Raw genomic sequence first — 19,556 nt, forward strand, 5'->3', positions numbered from 1 at the left:
CCTCTTGAGGGCAGAGATTGGCTTTTTGGTTGTACTTGTATTCCCAGAACTTAGAACAGAGCCTGGCACAGGGTAAGTGCTTAACAAATGCTTGCTTTCCTTCCTTCCTTCCTTCCTTCCTTCCTTCCTTCCTTCCTTCCTTCCTTCCTTCCTTCCTTCCTTCCTTCCTTCTTTCCTTCCTTCCTTCTTTCCTTCCCTCCTTCCTTACTTTCTTCTTTCCTTCCTTCTCCCACTGCCAAGTTCTAAAAGGATTTACTGAGTGCCTCTTCTATGTCATAGGTTTTTACCTAGCACTGTTGATGAAAGGGATAGAAGATAGGGTTCTCACCATCAAGAACAACAGTCTAGCTAGGGAGACAATAGGTATAATCATTGGCCAACATGAAGGCATTTTGATGAAGAGGAAACAGCTGGCCTGGTTAATCCCTAAATTGGATACTCATCCCAAGATAGCAGAGGGCCGATTGCCTATGCAATCCCGTAACTTCGTAGATGTAGGCATTTGGTAAAGAAAAGCAAAAGCAAATGTAGCGTGAGCCTGTCGTTCATTTATGTCTCTGTTCATCTTTGGAAATTAGAAGGAATCCACCTATTGCTGGTGATGAAGTAACTGAAAATGTGTTTTCTTTTCACATACACCCCTGACTCTGGGATGAGGTCCATTCATCATCCCTCTTCCTCATCTAAGATCTCTGCGTGTTGGAGCTTTTCTTATAGACGACTTGGATCCACTGCTCATAATCCATGTTTTAGAGATCAATGATCATTGCTTAAGGGTGATCTGTCTTCATCATTGAAGACATTATCTGCTGACAAATGGATATTAGGCAGATGTCCTGGTTTGCATTGTATCACTTCCTCAAAATCACATAGATTTCATAGCACATTCTTTTCAAATTTAAATCTGGGTGGAAACAATCATCAGTTACTATTGAAATACAGGAGTTGGTGACTTGGAGGTCTGGACTTTGTTTGAATACTGAACTATTATCATCCATAATTCACACCTTCTATAATCCTTAGAATTTGTAGAAATCTCCTTGTGCCCAAGGATAGTCTGGGGTTAGGTAGGGCAGAAAAGGAGGCTGATATTTTTTTTGTGGGTGTGGGTAGAGAGAGGGGGAAATGGGATATGAAAGCAGCATTTTCCTCTATGAAATTCCAAGTTGCAGCTTAAATGATTTAAACCTGTGAACCTGACCCCATTCACATGATGCACTTAGTAAGTGAACTAACAGTTGATAATACGCTTTCTCTACTGAAGTTATCTGTAAGTTTTGGGTTGTGATCTATAATGGAATCTGCTTTGTAGAAGAGACTAAACTCAGGACCTCTCAGAGCCAAATTTAATAGCCTATTGTAGTAATCAAATCATATCAGATGCCTGTTAATATCTATTCTTATTACTTCCCTTAGATTCCTAGATGTCTTTTTTTTCTTTTGTATCTTTTCCCTTATAAGCTTTCTCCAAGATTGCTGTTGATTCTATTTCTGTAATTATTAGGAAGTTATTCCTAATATGAAGTGGGCAGCTAGGTGGCACAATTGATAGAGCTCTGGGCTTGGAGTCAGGAAGACACGAGTTCAGATCGAGCCTCAGACACTTTATAGCTGTGTGACCCTGGGCAAATCACTTAACCTTGGTTGCCTCAGGTTCCTCTTCTATAACGTGAACTGGAGAAGGAAATAGCAAACCACTCTAGTATCTTTGCCAAGAAAACCTCCAATAGAGACACAATCACAAAGAGTCAGGCATGACTAAATTGACTGAACAAGGTCTTTATCTTGTAAAATTCCACAAGGTGACTGGGTTGAAGCAATATGGCATAGTGGAAAGACTGTGGAATTCAGATCTAGAGGATGTGTGTTTAAATTCCGGCTCTGCCATTTACTACCTTTGTAAACCAATAACAGGTATCATGTAGGCAGTAAGATTTTTGCCCTAGTGGATAGAGTGCTAGACCTAGTATTGGGAAGATCTGAATTCAAATCCAACCTCAGATACTTTCTACCTGTATGACCCTACAAAAGACACTTAACTTCTATCTGCCCCAGTTCCTCATATGTAAAATGGGGGTAATAATTGTCATAAAATAATGAGATAACATTTGTAAAGTACGTTGCAAATCTTGGAATATTGGTCATTATTTTTAAACCTGGGCAAGTTGTCATTTAACTTTTCTTCAGTTTCCTCCCAGGGTAAAATAAAGATAATCTCTGCAGTCCCTTCTAGTTCTAAATTTATAAGCAACGAAGGAATAAATCCTAACTAAATAATAAAACACTAAAAATAAATGCCTAGACAATCCCTATTAATCTAAATTTCATGATTCAATAGGGCTCAGGAGCCATATGCCCATGTCCCAGCATGTGGAACAGGCTTAGAGGGGATTATTTCTATTTCTTTTCAATGAATTCAGGTTTACATCATTGGGGGAGAAGGAAAAGGGAGACAGGGCAAAGCAAATCTGAAATTTTGAACAGAGCCACACTCAATCTGAGAGGTCAAGTGATCTTTCTGGGGTTTACCCCAGTGACAAAATGAAAGGGTCTTAAAAGGTGTTTGAGTTCAAATAGACAGTCCGGCATAATAGATAGAGGTCTTGGCATAGAGTCAAGAAGACTGGAGTTCAGAAAAAACTTGTATTACACACAAGCCCTGATACTCACAGAACTTTTATGTGCATCAGGCAATACCCTGAGATTTAGACTAGTCATTATTTGTTCCTTCATGGGGAGCTTCCCACCTAGGAAACTGAGCCACCAAGGATGGAATGAAGACTCTTTCTCCCATAAAACACTAAGGAATTTTTTAAAAAGACAAGCAAAAGAGAAAATATGGAGTAAAAGACTCTCCCCTGTATGTGTATGATATGAGGCACTGACATTCCCTCTGTCCCCAGCTCCCATTGCCTTATCAAATGGGAGAAGAGTGTTGAGTCCAAGTAGAAACATACTGTTCAATTTAAACTTTAAGGGATTAGATAAAATCCATGGCAGAAATAAAAATACAAAAGACCAGTGTGATGTGATAGAAGGAATGTTAGACTAGGAATCAGGGATCCTTGAATTCAAATCCTAGTTCATGTACTTACTAGCTATGTGACTTTGGGAGAGTCATTTTATTCTTTGAGCCTTAGTTATTTTCTGAATAAAATGGGTAGTGATAATAATTGTAGAACCTACCTCATTAGGCTGAGATAGAAGAGCCTTTTAAAAAATTACGTACATCTTTTGTTTTATATTATCTTCATTTCACCATGCTTGCTGTCCTTCTTCCTACCATGTTTGAAAAAGCCATCCTGTAAATAAATAGAGACAGAGGCATCGAGAGGAGAAGAAGGAGAAGAAGGAGGAGAAGAAGAAGAAGAAGAAGAAGAAGAAGAAGAAGAAGAAGAAGAAGAAGAAGAAGGAGGAGGAGGAGGAGGAGGAGGAGGAGGAGGAGGAGGAGGAGGAGGAGGAGGAGGAGGAGGAGGAGAAGGAGGAGGAGGAGAAGGAGGAGAAGGAGGAGAAGGAAAAGAGGAGGAAGAAGAAGAAGGTGGAGGAGAAGGAGGAGACAGAGAGAACTAATTAACACACAAACATAATCTAGCTACACTTGCAATGCCCCCCACACATTTTCTCCCAACTCAGCAAAGAAGGAAGACGCATTCGCAGTGACAGTTCTTCCCCTCCCCACTTTCTTTTTAATCTGATAGCTTATTGATACATTGGCCACCTGAAAAGAAGAGGACTCTTTTGCTAGATTTTGGAGTAGAGGAATTTTGCCTCACCAACCTCTCCATCTGAAGCATTTTTGTATTTTCTCCATCTTGGGTGCCTGAGGTCCCTTTGGGGTCTCCCTTTCCCTTCATCCAATACAAACCAGCTCTTAGATTTTTCTTCATACAAGCCATAAACAAGGGATAATGTTTAAACTGCTATCTTTTCAGGGAAGAAATGCTTTTTAATGGGAGTGCTAGACCCAAGTGCATCAAGTTTTAATGGCATTGCAAACTTGACTCAGTTGGTGATTTAGGTAAGAATTCAGAATCCCTTGGTCTGAGATTATGCCATATGGACTTTTACCTATTTTCCCTACCTTAAGGCTTTGTTAAATTTTTAATTTAAATTATTAATACTTTATTAAATTTTTTTATGGTACCAGTTAGCCCATGGGACAAAGCAATGGACATGACCAGGATTAATTATGTGGAAATTCCACTAATAGGATCATCTAGCTTTCTTTGACATAAGTTCCTCAACAAATATTGTCAAATGAGTAAATGAATAAATAAATCAGTTGACAAATAGGAACTTCTTGTTCTGAACCATTTTCCTAGGGAAAATGGATTTGGGTTCCCTCCCTGTACCTTGCAGAGCACAGAGAAGCAAAAGGATTTAGTGTAGTCACTGAAAAGAGAAGGTATGAATGCATGTGGGAGAAGAATTGGGGAAGGGTCACTGCATACTGCATTAAAAAAAATCTTACTGAGATAGGCCTTGTGTAGACACAAATTGATGAAGCAAAATATTTGGCAATCTTATTTTCATTTGGTTACATGAAAAGCAATTGAGAGACATCTGGCAGAATAATACAAAGTCAAGACAGGTTCACATAGCTTTTTTTCTGCAATAGATGTGGTCTTGAGTAGTTGAGGAATATGTGAATTCTGTAGTCCCTTATATATAATCTAAAAGAGACAGTTTAGCATAGTCATCACAGTACCACCCTAGAAACCTGGATGAGACCTTAGATCTATGACCTTCATCATAGAACGATGAACCGAATGCTGGAGAAAGAACTTCTGGTTGGGCCTTGAAACGTGGTACCGTAGTAGCACGAGCACTTCACCTCCCTGAGTCTGTTTCCTCATTTATAAATAAGAGGGATGGATGAAATATTTTTCAAGGTCTCCTCCAAATCTGAGTATGTGAAGGGGTCCACTTTCCTGGAGAAATGGCTTTTGAGTTGGGTCTTGAAGAATGGGTAGGCATTTGAGTAGAGATGTTGGTGAAGTAGGATGGTATTCTAATTGGAGAAAATAGTATGAACAAATAATTGAGAAAGTACTAGTTGGGGCCAGTAGGGCAATGGCAAACAGGTAGGTTTGATTTTGTTATAGTGTTCTAGATGAGAGAATAAGAAGTTGGAAAAGTCAATTGGGGCCATTGTAGCGGGCCTTGAATACAAGACTGAGGAACTTGGACTTTATCAGATTTATTTCCTTCCTTCCTTTCAGCTAATTTCCCCTCACCTATTTAATTGAGCCTGGCATGTTAAGGATGGACACCACAAAGAAGATAGTAAATTATTCATATTATGGAGCTATAGATCAAATTCACTGGAGGGAGGTGGGTCACAGAATAATAATAGTAAGTAGTGCATGTCCACTGATATGAGAAACAAACTACCAAAAATGTATTCTCTAACTGTTTAGCAAAGATAGTTAGGGGCAGACTCCCTACGAATGCCAACTTTTATGGCATCAAAGGAAAAAACAACCCTAAAATGACAACAGAGAGATATTCTCCAGGGAGAAGTTCTCTGTACTCCTTTAGGTAGCCCTAGAAGTTCTTTAAGGTTTCCATCTTTATTTAAAATCCTCTGTATTTCATCAAGGACTGTGATCTTTTCAGGATTAGAAAAGGACTTTGCAGGGGGAGAGAGAGGAGAACAGATAGGGAGAGAATTTCCCATTTTTATTTTTTCTCCTAGTAAAGTTTGATTGGAGTTGGATGATTTCGGTATCTACAAGGATCAAAGAAACAGCCATGCAGGTCAGGCAGAGTAGCCCTTCTTTTTCTCTGTCTATATATATCAGTGAGATGTGTGTTTCCTACTATGGGTGTTTCTCACCATGATATTTTTTGGGGGAAGCAGAGTTAAGTTCCAACATTTTCTCCTCCCATCCTTGTGAGCTGTGTTCCAAAGGAGCTTACATGGTAATATCCAGATAGACGCTCGTCGATAATCTCTAGGACATCATGGATCAAATTGGCCTCTCTCTGCCTGTCTGTCACTCTGATGGGGCTACATCCATCCAGTATTGGATGGATGTTTTGAAAATAGGTGAGGACGGGAGATAGAGTGAAAGAAAGGGGGGAGGGAGGAAATGCTCTCTCCTTACTCCACCCCAGTAATGGATTAGAAAGCAGCATCCATTTCCCTAAGCTCTGGGAGATCAGTAGGATTCAGAGCTCTTCTCGAGTTTGGGCCCAACCAAGCAATACTTCAGAAGGGAGATTGAAATCTGTACTCATCTCTGTCCCCATCACTTCTGGGAGGACTGGGACCATGATCCCCAGTAAGATTCTGGTACATCACCACCCACCCAGCAGCACACGTAGTGAGCCATGTAGATTGCCTCAACGCCGCAAGAAATCCTTGGGAGATTTGTTCCAGAATGGATACAGGGTGAAGTCAGGACCTCATGCCCCCGACAAGGAGGAAGAAAACAGTTTTCAGCACTCTCTGGCAGCCTGCTGCAGGGTCAGCTTCTCCTGGGGTAAGGTCTTGCCCTAGCTGGGTTTTCTCTAACCAACAGAAATACCCAATACTCCCAGAGGGTATCCTGGGAAAGAGATATGTTAGTTCAGTGTTTGGTTTCCTTTTATTGGGATAATGTGTTCCGTAGATTGGAGTGTATTTACTTATCTTGCCCCTATCCCTTTCTTTTGTATATCCACCTGAATTCAGTTCTGTAAGTCAGGACAGGAGGCTAATTCTTCCTTTTCAGATGAAAGTAACCAGCCTCTAGAGCCAGGAATAGAATTGAGTTAGGTTAGTGAGGTCATGGTCGGGGAAAGGTTGGTGAAGTGTAGCAAATTGCTAGGTGGTCATTTGCTACCATGATTTTATTCCCTAGTTAAGTAAGCATGGAGGTTTCCAATTAACCATATGGTTCTTTGTGGGGAGCTTCAGTGATGCTCTGATGCTTTAATGATATAGTGATATCATTCTTCCCTTAATCCTTATATTGGGACAGGGAAGGGAAAGTCCTGCCAAGAAAAGCAAGAGAATTCTCAGAATAGATTTTAACATTAGCTATATTTGTGAGACAATATATTTTCTTCATTTGATCATCACATTAACCTGAGTCCTGGCATTGTGACTTCACTGTCATGTGGAGTTCCCAGGTGAGGAAGTTCCTTCTACCAGTGATGGTCAGCCCCCTCTCTGCCATTTATAGTGCTAAAGAGATGCCTAGAATGATGAGAGTTTAAATGACAGTCAATATATGGTATATTAATCTCATTTTGAAGGCAGAGAAGCTGAGAATGATTGAGTTTAAGTATTCTCTCCATCCAGGGTTGCCATGATAGCATCCAGGGAAGGTGGAATGAACTGGGCCTTTTTGGCTTTAGGACTAGCACTGCTGTGTGACCCTGGGCAAGTCATTTGATGTTTCTCAGCCTCAGTTTTCTCATTAGTAAAATGGGATAATAATAGTACCTACCTCATAGAGTTGTCATGAGGATCAAATGAAATAATATATGTAAGCACTTTGTAAACCTTCAAATGCTATATATTTTTATCATTCTTCTATCTCCTTCTTTCCTTTCTTCCTTCCTTTTTTCTTTTCTTCTTCTCCTCCTGCTCCTCCCCTTCTCCTCTTTCCCTTCTCTTCCTCCTCTTCCTCTTTCTTCTCCTTCCTCTTTTTTTCATCCTCCTCTTCTTCTTCCTCCACCATGCTGCATCAGCTACTCAGATAACATCTCCATCATGCATTGTGTTTTTAAAAAATAAATTTTATCAGTACTTTTAATTTTTATATCACTTACATTTTCTAAACATACCCCCTTCCTTCCTCTCCTATAACAAAGAATGAAAAAAGGAGAAGGAACAATTTCAGCTAAACTACCATGTTGAAAAAGTCTGCCATTATCTTGAGTCTTCCAGACCATATTCTGCCACTACTAAAAAATATGGAGAGAGATGCCTTCCCGTAGCTTGTGTATTTGTCGTTCGTTGCTAAAGACCATGCCATCAGAGAAATGATGACATGACTTGCACTTGACTTTGTTTTGAGTGAGGGAGGGCTGTGCAGGTCACCAGCCTCACTTCTCCTCCAGAGCCATCTGAATCCAGTGACCAGATATTCATCAGGATGACGGGAGATGACCCAGGATGAGGCAGTTGGGGTTAAATAACTTGCCCAAGGTCACACAACTAGTGAGTCTCAAGTGTCTGAGGTGAAATTTGAACTCAGGTTCTCCTGAATCCTGCACTGGTGCTCTATCTACTGCTTAGCTGCCCTTTCCCATAGCTTGCCTTTGGAAAGAAGCTCAGGTTGGACTTAATTATTGTGATTTCACAGCATCCTGTTTTGAGTAGATGGTTGTTCTTTCTATTTTCATTATTTTACTCCTTGGACAGCTTGTTTTCTGCACAAGTTTACTTAAGTTTCCGCATTCTGCTCTATGGTCATCATTCCATAATTCCTTACAGTACAGTAGCGAGCATCTTCTTTGTTTCTAGTTCCTTGCCCATAAAAAAACAAAAGTGCTACTATAAATGTTTTGGTGTATATGCGGTGGGGTGGGGCTTTTGTCTTATCTTTGACCTCTTTAGAGTACATATCTCATAGTGGGATCCATAGGTTAATGAGTATGGACATTTTAGTCACTTTCCAAATTGTCTTCCAGAATGGTTAGACCAGTCCTTCACCAACAATACATTAGTGCCTGCCTTTCTGCAACTCCTCCAGCATTATCTAAACATTCTTACCTTGTTCAATAGTACACTCATTATTTTCTTCAGCTTAATTATGCTCAGCTTTCGGATGCTAAGAATAAATGCAGCACTTTTATATGAGAAAGGCTTCTTAAATATGAATGTCCACTTAGATTGTCAATAACGTGGACCCCAGACCATATATTCTCATCACCAGGCCACCGACCTGGCAGGTGTTGCTGCTCCACATTCCTCAGTTACAGAATGGGTATCCATGACAACAACTCATTACTTTCTTCCCCCCCCCCTCCACTCCAGTAGTTACTGACCTATAGCTAAGCTTCTAGCTTTACCAAAATGAGCCCTAGGAATTAGTGCTTATGAAATCCAGTCCTAAATCTGCCATCAGTTTGGTTTATGAGCTAGAACTAGGCTCTTCTCTGCTTTTAACCTGCTTCATTTTTAAAAAGTCATATTTTCTATCATGTTTTTATACTGTTTTTCAGTTTCTGAATATATCCCTCCTTCCTGCTTCTGCAGGGATTGACTCTTTGTAAATGAAATTAAAATAGAAAGAGGAAAAAAAAGAATTTTAACAAAACCAACATATCAGTTGAGTCTGACCGTTTTTGCAATATTCCACACCTATAGTTTCCCATGTCTGTGAAGCAAAGAAGAAAGTGGTTTTTTTTCACTCCTTCCCAGAGCTAAGTTGAGGCATGATAGTGACCCAGGCAGCAGCTCAATTCAATTTTTTTTTCTTATTTGCATTTTTATAGTCACTGTGTGCATTGTTGTCCTGCCTTGTAAGTTCATGTAAGTCTACCTATACTTCTCTGAATTCATTGTAATCATCAGTTTTTAGGGCATAGTAGCATTAATTTGTGGAGATGTGTCCTGTATCAACAAAATCACAGATATTCCTTTCCTTTTAAATCTCTTTTTTCTGGGAGACTCTTTTCTACCTTCTGCTATTCATCTCCTTGGTCAAATTTTCCCAATGAACAATTGGACCCCTTTCCTTTGAAAATGTTTTATGAATTCCAGGAATAAACCAAGCTAAGATTAGAGAAAAGACAAACCTTGCTCAAGCAAACTTGTGCCTTTCCATTTCTCAATGCATATCTTTAGAAGGTAACTCAAAGGAAGAACTAAGGCCATTAAAAGTTCATGATTCCAACATGTAGTATTCCTTACTTCATATGCCAGAAAAAAATTGTGTTAGACCCGTAAATGCGTTGATATAGGGAACAATTAGTGCTGACGCAGGAGGAGATAATCTCTGTAGCTTGTAGTTGTGGAGAGGTGCCTGGGAAACTGGGAGGATAAGGAATTTTTGCAGGATCATGAAACTAGTATGTGTCAAAAGTAGGATTGGAACCCAGGGCTTCCTGACTCTGAGGCCATTTTCCTATCCACTATTATAAATTAGCTTTCATCAGAAAAATATGTATACCCAAAAGAAATGTTTTGTAAGAAAATGTGTCCCTTCAACTTAAAAAAAAGCCTTTGTTTTTCTATCATCATCATTAGTAGTAGTAATAAAAATACTAATAACTAACATGTATATAGCACTTGCTATGTTCTAGGCATTGTGCTAATAGTTCTACAAACATTTCATTCGATCCTCACAACAGCCCCAGGAATAGGTGCTATTATTATCCCCATTTTACAAATGAGGAAAATGAGGTAAACATGTTAAGTGACTTGTCCAAGGCCACAAAGCTAAAAAGTGTCTGTGGCTGAATTTGAACTCAAGTCTTCCAGACTCTAGACCCAACACTATCTACTAGTGTTTCATATTTTCATTCTTCCTCTTCTGGCTGCGCCCTAAGAGTACTAATCTCTGTGGCTATAACCAGATTGATTCTCTGCTCTAACACCAGGCAAAAGTCTCACATTTATGAGGAGTTCAAGGGAAAGAGATGGGTTTGCTAAAGCTCCCAGCTTCCCCCCTCCATTCTCCTTCCACTCTCACCTGATTAGTATTCTGAAACCCTTCTTGGGGTGAGGATAGATGGGGAGGGAGGGAAGACATGATGAGTGTGCCTAATCTTTAAATCTCCACCGTGGATCAGAATGGCACTTGGCAGGGTCATAAAGGGAATTATGGGGTTGCCCTTACACTAAGGGATGAAAGAACAGAGGCTCAAGAATGGAGCCTCACCCCTCTGTGCCCATCTCCACCTACTTCCAAGAATCATAGAGGATAGTGACACCCAAGTAGTGATCATGGAGTAGAACAGGAGTGGATATAGGAGACCTAAATTCCCATTCCCTCTTACCCTCTGCCACCCTTTCCCCAGAACTCTGTGCCTGGCACATGGTAAGTGCTTAATAAATGCATATCTGCTAGCTGACTAGCTGAATGCTAATTAACCCATCAGTGGGTCAAGACATAAAATCATCCTATCCATACATTGGCCTCACCCCTGGGCATCCATCCCTTCTAGTTGAAGATGAGAGGCTAGGTGACAGAAAAAGGGTGAGATAGAGCCAGGATCCTTGTCTGAGCGGCAAAGGCAGTGGAGATGAGTCTACCCATGAATCCAGATCAGTCAGATGAGTGTCTAGCTGTTCTTGGCATGGTGGTGGTGGCAGATGACTGTCTGGGACCCACCATAGATATACAAGATGCCCATGTCCCCCTCCTTCTCTTGAAAGGACCCACCATGGGGGTAAAGGGAAAAGAAATATAAGTGGAAAGAAAAACAGTCCCTGATCTTGAGGAGTTTATTTCTAATGGAGGAAGACAACATAAAAAAGGAAGCTGAAAAAAAACAAGAGACTGTGGGAGGGGATGAAGATGCTCATTGTAGGTGTATGGTAGAGAAAGTCTGGAGTGCAGTCTGGAAAGGACTGATTCATGTTGGTCCTGGGCACTCTCCTTAAAGGAAGATTCTGAGAAGAGTCATTAAATCTGAGGAAAGCCATAAGGGTGGAGGGTATTTCCAGTGTGAAAATTCAAGGACTAGAATGAGGTTTCCAGGACATGGTAGAAAAAGTCTGGGGGCAGCTAGTGGCACAATGAATAGAATTCCGGGGCTGGAGTCAGGAAGGCTCATCTTCAGCCTCAGACACTTCCTAGCTGTGTGACGTTGGGTAAGTCACCTAACCTTGTTTGCCTCAGTTTCCTCATCTATAAAATGAACTGGAGAAGGAAATGGCAAACCCCTCCAGTATCTTCGTCATGAAAACCTCAAATGGGGTCACAAAGAGTCAGACACAACTGAACAATGACTAAAGACCACCACCGCCAACAAAGAGAAAGTCAGACTCAGCCTGGAAGAAAAATGAAATGATTGTTATCGTTTTTAGAAAGTAAATTTTAAAAATTATTGATTTCTTTTTGCTTTTATATCACCTACATTTCTTACTATATGCCTCTTTCCACCCTTCCCTGGAGAGTCATCCCCAAAAAGAGTTTTAAAAAAAGGAAGAAAAGAGATTCCACAAAACTAACAAAAAAAGTCTGATGTTATACTCAGTAATACCCATGGTTCCTTACTTCTGCAAAGAAGCAAGTGGAGATATCTAATCATATGGGGACAAGCCTGATCATTTTAATCTTGTAGCATTCAGTTTCAATTGTTTTGTTATTCTTTTTATTGATATTGTAGTTATTGGGTATATTATTATAATTAATAGATATATCGTATTATATAGTGTATATTTTATTTATTGTGTAAATTTCCCCAATCTGGTGCATTCTCCCCAACATTTATAGCCAAAGTACAAAGGCACTCTACTGAGAAGTTATGAGCAAAAACCAAAATATACAAATTTCTGAATACAGAACATCCTTCCAACCTTGGTCCTTGGGGAGAGTGGAATCACACTTAAAATTGCAACATCCAACACTTCTCTAAATTTCCTTCTGGATGTGGCTCAGCTGATGGACAAATCACTCCCTTGTTTTGTAGTACAGGTTGGCTTGTTTGCTCCGGTTGATTCATTTCAGTTCTTTTCTGGGTAGGTATCTCCTCAGGGGCTTAGCTATGGACTTGCCTGGGATATTTTGTCATTTTGAAGCTAACCAGATTGTAATCTATCCCATTCTATTTTGAATTCCTAAGATTAGGAGAGATCGGGTACAATGGGGATACAAGAACCTAGATATTATCCCTTCATAGCTACTTGGTGGTCCAGATGGGGGGATGAAGATAGTGAAGTAACATCTGCAGCTACCTCTAACACAACCTTTCTCTCTGCCTGGAAGTCCACATCATTTCTTCTTCCTCACTCAAAAGCCACCAAGGAGAGTTCTATCAGTTTGAGTCTTATACCTACACACTGGATCCTGATTCAATAGCCAATAAAAGGCTTTCCATTGTCATGCAGTAAACTCATAAGATGCAGTCAGAGAATATCTGGTTATGCTCTGAAGAGCTGAGAAAGGACCCCTTTATTACACATGCCTGGAAACTGAATCATCAAACCTCCCTCCATAGGTTAGATTTCAGCAGGCAGAGAATATTGGACCTTCACTGTATGTTAACTTGCTTCTGTTTATTTTACTTTGTGCCAATTCATATAGGTCTTTTCATGATTTCCTGTATTCATAATATTTATCATTCCATACAGCTCTGTAATATTCCATTATATCCATGTGCTACAATTTGTCTAATTATTTTCAATTGATGAATGTATATGTTTTGTTTATAATTCCTTGATGCCAGAGAGTAACAGGAGTTGCTTAAGAAAAAGGCAAGATGTACACATGTATTTTCCCTTCCCTTTTATTGCAAAACTCCTTGAAAAACATCCCCTAACTCTTGACTTATTTCCTCTCCTCCCATTCCCTTTTCAACCCTTTCCTAAGCTCTCTCTCCTCCTTTGGTTATTGTGAAACTACCCTCTCTACCTCTTTCAGTACACCTACCTCACTGACCACTTTTCAGTCCCATTTACTATCTCCTGTTCTTATTCATCAGTATTTGCCAAAATTGATCCTGCTCCTCTTTCCTCTGACTACTCACCATTTCTGAATTGTTCTTCTTTACCTCAACCTTTTAGAATGTCTCATTTCCTTTGAGGCCCAGCTCATGTGTTTTTTGGAAGCCTTTCCTTTTCCTACTATTTTATATAGTTATCAGTTTGCATGTTGTGTTCTCCAGTAGAATGCAATCTCTTTTACAACCATTGTCTATTGAGGGGATCATAGATTGAGAGCTGGAAGGGACCTTAGAGGTCCTCTACTGAAGAGATGTCCAACTCACATCTGTAGGGGAAATATCCCAGCAAACCCAATTTCTAATTGAGAAATGCTTAACAAAATAAATAGAAATACAATTTGATGTAGATAATGCTCATTTGTGGTTTTCTTAGTCAACATTTGGCTATTGGGGATCTCTTTCTATTTGAGTTTGTCACCCTTTATCTAGTCCAACACTTTCATTTTTATAATTGAAGGAATTTAGATTTTGCCAAAGGTTTTACAGATAATCAATGGTAGGGCTAGGATTTGAACCCAGGATCTTCAGTCTGCCAATCCAGCAATCCTTTACCTTGGTCTTTGTAGCAATCTTTCACGTTGGTCTTCGTAGATTTGGTAAATCAGACTTATAATTTCATATCTGTAGATAACCCCTGGTGAGGAATTTCTTCTGCCAATGTAGATTACAACTTTAAGTCCTTTGGATTGTCTGGGATTCTGAGAGGTTGCACACTATTTGCCCAGGGTCACATAATCAATATGTGTTAAAGGTTGGGTTTGAGGTCTTCCTTGACTCCAAAGCAATGCCTCTTGCCGTATACTTGTAGTTTAATAAGTGTTCTTTTGGACTAGAAATTTTCAAATGACCTTGGGATGAACTTCTTTCCTCTGACCTTGAGTTTGGCTCTCAAGGTTTTCATCTCTACTTCCCACCCAAGGCGACTTTCTTGCCTCTTGTGCCAGGGGCAAAAATGACTAATTATGCCTCTGCTATTATACTTTCTTCCATATTCTAAGCAAAATATTGTGGTTTTTTTCTTCAAACAAAGACAATAGAAATTTGCCTGCAAGGAGGAGAAAAAGGGAAAGAAAAATATGTTTAAGTTAATGAGGCATCATCATCTCAGATTTTGGAGGGACAAGAGGCAGAGAAGATGGGAAGACATTCTGGAAAAGTAAAATTGCTTTAGGTAGTTGAGAGCATTTAGTCAAATCTAACAGAAATATTAATAAAGTTATAATGATGTTAATAAACTCAGCAATCCATCAAAATGAAAAGGACATACTATCTCTTGACAATCTGCTCTTTAGCACTGAGGTTGCTCTAAGCCATCAGAATCCTCACTGTTGTTACAGAGAGAAAATCCTCCCATACACCCAGGGTGACTAACTGGGGAAGAGTTCTTTGCAAGCAGCGTCAGATGTCTGTGGATAATTTGCTAGACTGAGCTGGGCTGGGCTGGGCTCTCTCAGTCAGAGTTCCCTTTTCAAGGGCTGTGAAGCTTTCCCCTCAGCATCAGAACGTCTGTTGGTCGGATATCTGGCCAATTTAATAACGTGAGGTTCAAGTTGGTCAGGACTCAAAATGAAGGAACGATTCAAAGGTATCGGATGGCTCACCCATTGCTTACTTCACGTCCCATTGACCTTGGCAGCCATAAGTCTGCTGGCACAGTGAGTACATTGTAAATGACCCCCTAAAAATAATGCATCTCCATTTCTTTCTTCCCAGGTTTGAGATTTCTGAGAGCTCTCAGGCTGATACAGTTTTCAGAAATTCTGCAGTTTCTGAATATCCTTAAAACAAGGTAAGCTGACTCATTGCTATAAATCTGCCTCATTCCAGCAATTGCGATCCACTTGTAAATATCTAATTGGTGATGATTTATCAACTCCTAGAGTCCTTCATTTTGGTGACCTTATAGGTATACCATCAGATGAAGAAAAGTCAGAGAAACTGAGATACTGGAAAGGATAGAGATAGTACCACAAGACAGGAAAGTTAAAGATTTGGGATCTTTTCCTCAATCGGAACTTTCTGGGTAAAAGACAGAGAAATATATGTGTTTGAACATGGCTGTGGCTAGTGAGTTCTTTTAGTCTATTTTTCTTTTGAAAAAATGTTTTTATTAATGCAATTGTTTTCTTTAAAAAAATCATAACAATTTCTGCAGCATATCCCTCTTACCTTGATTGAACTCTCCCATGTAACAGAACTGACAAGGGCATCTAGTCTGAAAATATAGAGAATCATAGGATCAGATTCAGAGGTGGAAAGAACCTTAGAAGTCATCTGGTCCATTCCCTATTTTTTCAGGTGAGGAAACAGAGGACCAGAGAGGTCAAGAGAATTATTTAAGGTCATGCAGGTAGTAAGTGTCAGAAGTGAGATTTTAATCTTAGTCCTTTGACTCTAAATCCAGTGCTTTCTCCCTTATACTCTACTAGCTCTCAGATACATAAAAAATTGTTTATTTTTGAGACTGGACCTCCATATATCACTCAGACTGGAAGTATCCTTCTCTGTCACTTAGAAGTGGCCACTCACAGGCCAAACTCCAAATTGATCAGCATGAAAGCTTTAGCCTGCTTGATTTTTCTGATCTGGGCAGATTTGGCCCTCCTTAGACATCCTGGTACTGTACTCCTCCTGAGGGGCTCACGTGATTCACTGCAAATGTCTGATTAGCTTTAGCCCTATGGCAGATCAAGGGATTCAACAAAGTCAGCCTTCCCAGCTAAAGGCACTACAGACATGCTCCTAGCTTTCCAGGTACATTGTGTACCCAAAGTTCCTTGCCTGTATATTTCATTTTTGGACAAAAATATAGTTTATATAGAAATCCCATTTTTAAAATGTCTTAATAGGAGATCAAGACTCAGAGTCCCCAAAAATATTCCTTTCCCTTGGACTTCCAAAAAACAGTTGAGATTTACTAGTTATCATTTTCCCAAGAATGTTCACTGCCATTAATCGGAATCCAGTTGATGTTTAGTGTCATTGTTATTTCATTATAATACTATCTATATCTACCTATATCTATATATCTATATCTATATCTACATAAAATTCTCTTGGTAGTCAGTAGTTTTTCCATTACTTGTATTATGCACCTTGGGATAGCAGTCAGAGAATGCCTATGACCATTTATCATGTTGTTGGTTAGTTGTTTTCAGTCATGTCTGACTTTTCATGACCTCATTTAGAGTTTTCTTGGCAAAGATACTAGAATGGTTTGCCATTTCCTTCTCAAGCTCATTTCACAGAAGAGGAAGCTCAGGCAAACAGGGTGAAGTGACTTGTCCAAGGTCACACCGCTAATAAATACTGAGGCCAGATTTGAACCCAGGAAGATGAGTTTTCATGACTCTAAGCTTGGCACTCTGTTCACAGCGCCACCTAGCTGCCCCATTTAACATGGATGATACCTGATAAATGGAGAGAGCATATATATGAAAGAAAGTTCTTGCTGCCATGTTCTAATACAACTGTGAATTAAAAATCAAACCTTACTCAAAAGAAAAACAACATCTTTTGCAAAGTAATCACATACCTCCCCCCAACACCCTGCAAAAAGAAAATTGTATAATTCCAGAGGATATTTTTGGTGTTCATTTTTCCTCCAGCAAGACTCCTTGAGCTTTGTTTGTGAATTGCCTTTAGGGGAAAGCTTAAAAGTTCATTCGTATTGTAAACCATGATGTTCCCTATAAACCTTGCCTTGGGAGGACTTCCTCTGGTGACTTGTCATTGGAAACAGAGGTACTCAGGTCCTGGAGAATCTTGAAAAATGGAAAAGATGGAGAAGTCATTGACCTAGGAAAACTTTATAACCCAGCATGTTTTTCAGTCTGCCTTATAATACGTAACAAATACAACAGATCAGAGCAGATACTCACAAACTACAATCCTGATCACCCAAGATAAACATTTTCCACAATCATTTCCTTCCCTCCCCCTCTCTCCACATGTTGTACTAGATTTCAACTCTATGAATCTCTGCCAAACTCAAAGTGGACATTGGCAACAACTTTGTGTGTTATTAGTGGTAAGCAGTGGTGGGTTTTTTGTTTGTTTGTCTTTTCCTTCATTTAGAGTGGATGATTTTGATTCCCTTGTCTGGTAAATGTTCATATGGACTATTTGTTTCCGACCTGTGGTAGAGCCTTCTGAGCTTATGTTGCTCTGATCCATCATAGTCAGACACACTGTACTTTGACCCCAACATAGTGATGCCATTTTGGTCCTCTTCAAGAACAAAGGACAACAACATCTACATAGGGTTCCTTCCTTTATAAATTTTACAAATTTATAAATTTGTAAAGAAATCCCATTATTTTTTCAAAAATATCTTAATAGCCCCTGCCTCATAGCCTTTGGAAGACACTCCTTTACCTTTGGTTTCTGAAAAAAACATTAAATTTCACTAAATCCCAACTACCAAAAAAATGATACTTTAAAAAAATATATAGTTTTGTCGATCCTAGGTGGAAAGTCAGAGACTTCCCATGGAGTCTCTAAAGCCTGGAGCAGAGAGTTAAGGTCCAAATGAGGGAGGAGATTGCTTTGCTGATGCAAAATTATTGGCTTGCTTATTTCAACAAAACTTAAGCCAAGTCAGGGAGAAGGATATTAAGATCACAGATTTATGGCTAGAAGGGAACTTGGAGATCATCTAGTCTAACCCCTCGTTTTATGGATGAGAACACTGAGGCCCAGAGAGGTTGTCACTTGCTCAAAGTCACAAAGCTTAGAAGTGGCATAGCCCTAATTTCACCATGGCCTTCTAACCCCAAATCCATTATTCTTTCAACTACATCAACTGCTCACTACCTAACTCCAAAGATCACTAAAATAATGAACTTTGACAGTATGCATATATGTAACAGATCACATAGTGGGCATCCATGCTGTTTGGCATCGATTCTCTTTGGGGTTATATTTTCCCCAAAAAAATCATCTTTCCTGATAAATTAGTTGATTACACATTACTTTAGAGTATGTGTGGTCATCTCATTCCTACTGGGGTCACTATAAATTCTTCCTTATTCATTGGTGCTCTTGTATGTCCATGAATGCCCCTATCCAAGTGACTAACTCCCAAATCATCCCTTCATTTAACTGAAATAATCTTAGAGACTTCTGAGTGAATATTTGGCTGATCATAGCCTCTCTGTGAATGTCACAACAAATACTGACTCTTCTCTTATGCTCATTCCCATCCAAAGATCCAAAAGAGGGATAGCTATTTAGAGTCTAGGAGATAGGAGACACAGGCAAACCAAGAAGTCAACAAAAGTTATTGTCTCTAATTCCAAAACGTGCAGCTTTCATGAGAAGAAAGATATCTCAGTGGTACAACTTCATGATTCTTAGACCTCAAGACAGAAAATGGAAGGGCATGATCATTTATTGAGTGCATACTATGTGCCAGTCACTTTTCAATGTTATCTCATTTGATCCCTACAACAACCTGGGAGGTAGGTGTTGCTATTATGTCCATTTCATAATTGGGGAAACTGGGGCGGAGGTTATATGGCTTGCCCAGGATCACACAGCTAGCTAGATCTGGACTCACGCCTTCCTGATTCCTTTTCTATCTCCTGTATCTCCTTAACAAGGCCTACAAAGGCAGAAAAGAGAACAGCCTTAAATATCAGTACAAAAGATGGATGTTAGGCATCCAGAAGGATTTCCTGATGGCATTATACTAACTTGGAATTATTTATTGGGTGAGGCTGTGGAAGCTGTTTCTTCAGACATTTTTATTTCATTGCTTCATTATCTCTTTGGACACAGGCTTAAATGAATATTTCACCAGAATTTCCCCAGTGGGGAGGATCTTCTTTAATTGAACGTCATGCAATGGGGCTAAAGTCACTGATGATGTGATTCATAATTTGAAAATCATTGATTTGTTTACAGTCTCTCAGTCATCCCACTGATCCTACACCTACAAAGTG

General features: G+C 39.6%; 1 protein-coding gene and 1 long non-coding RNA gene across 12 annotated transcripts in view; one reads left to right on the forward strand and one right to left on the reverse strand.

Moving 5' to 3' along the window:
• KCNMA1 (potassium calcium-activated channel subfamily M alpha 1) overlaps window positions 1–19,556 on the forward strand; it is a 904,559-nt gene that overhangs the window by 596,869 nt on the left and 288,134 nt on the right. For 9 of the 10 annotated variants that reach the window (XM_072636209.1, XM_072636218.1, XM_072636155.1 and 6 more), the window contains exon 6: window positions 15,325–15,400. In XM_072636209.1, the coding sequence (XP_072492310.1) occupies window positions 15,325–15,400 (76 nt within the window). Of the gene's footprint in view, window positions 1–15,068; window positions 15,197–15,324; window positions 15,401–19,556 lie in introns of those variants that run through there. The other variant, XM_072636190.1, reaches the window with a different exon arrangement.
• Window positions 12,217–19,556, reverse strand: part of LOC140521321 (uncharacterized) — a 34,451-nt gene continuing 27,111 nt past the window's right edge. For both annotated transcript variants that reach the window (XR_011972879.1, XR_011972878.1), the window contains 2 exons: window positions 15,781–17,375; window positions 12,217–14,656 (listed from right to left, as the gene is read on the reverse strand). This is a non-coding gene — a long non-coding RNA (uncharacterized lncRNA). The remainder of the gene's footprint in view (window positions 14,657–15,780; window positions 17,376–19,556) is intronic.

Source organism: Notamacropus eugenii, chromosome 1 (genome assembly GCF_028372415.1).
Source record: "Notamacropus eugenii isolate mMacEug1 chromosome 1, mMacEug1.pri_v2, whole genome shotgun sequence".
Lineage (NCBI taxonomy): Eukaryota > Metazoa > Chordata > Mammalia > Diprotodontia > Macropodidae > Notamacropus > Notamacropus eugenii.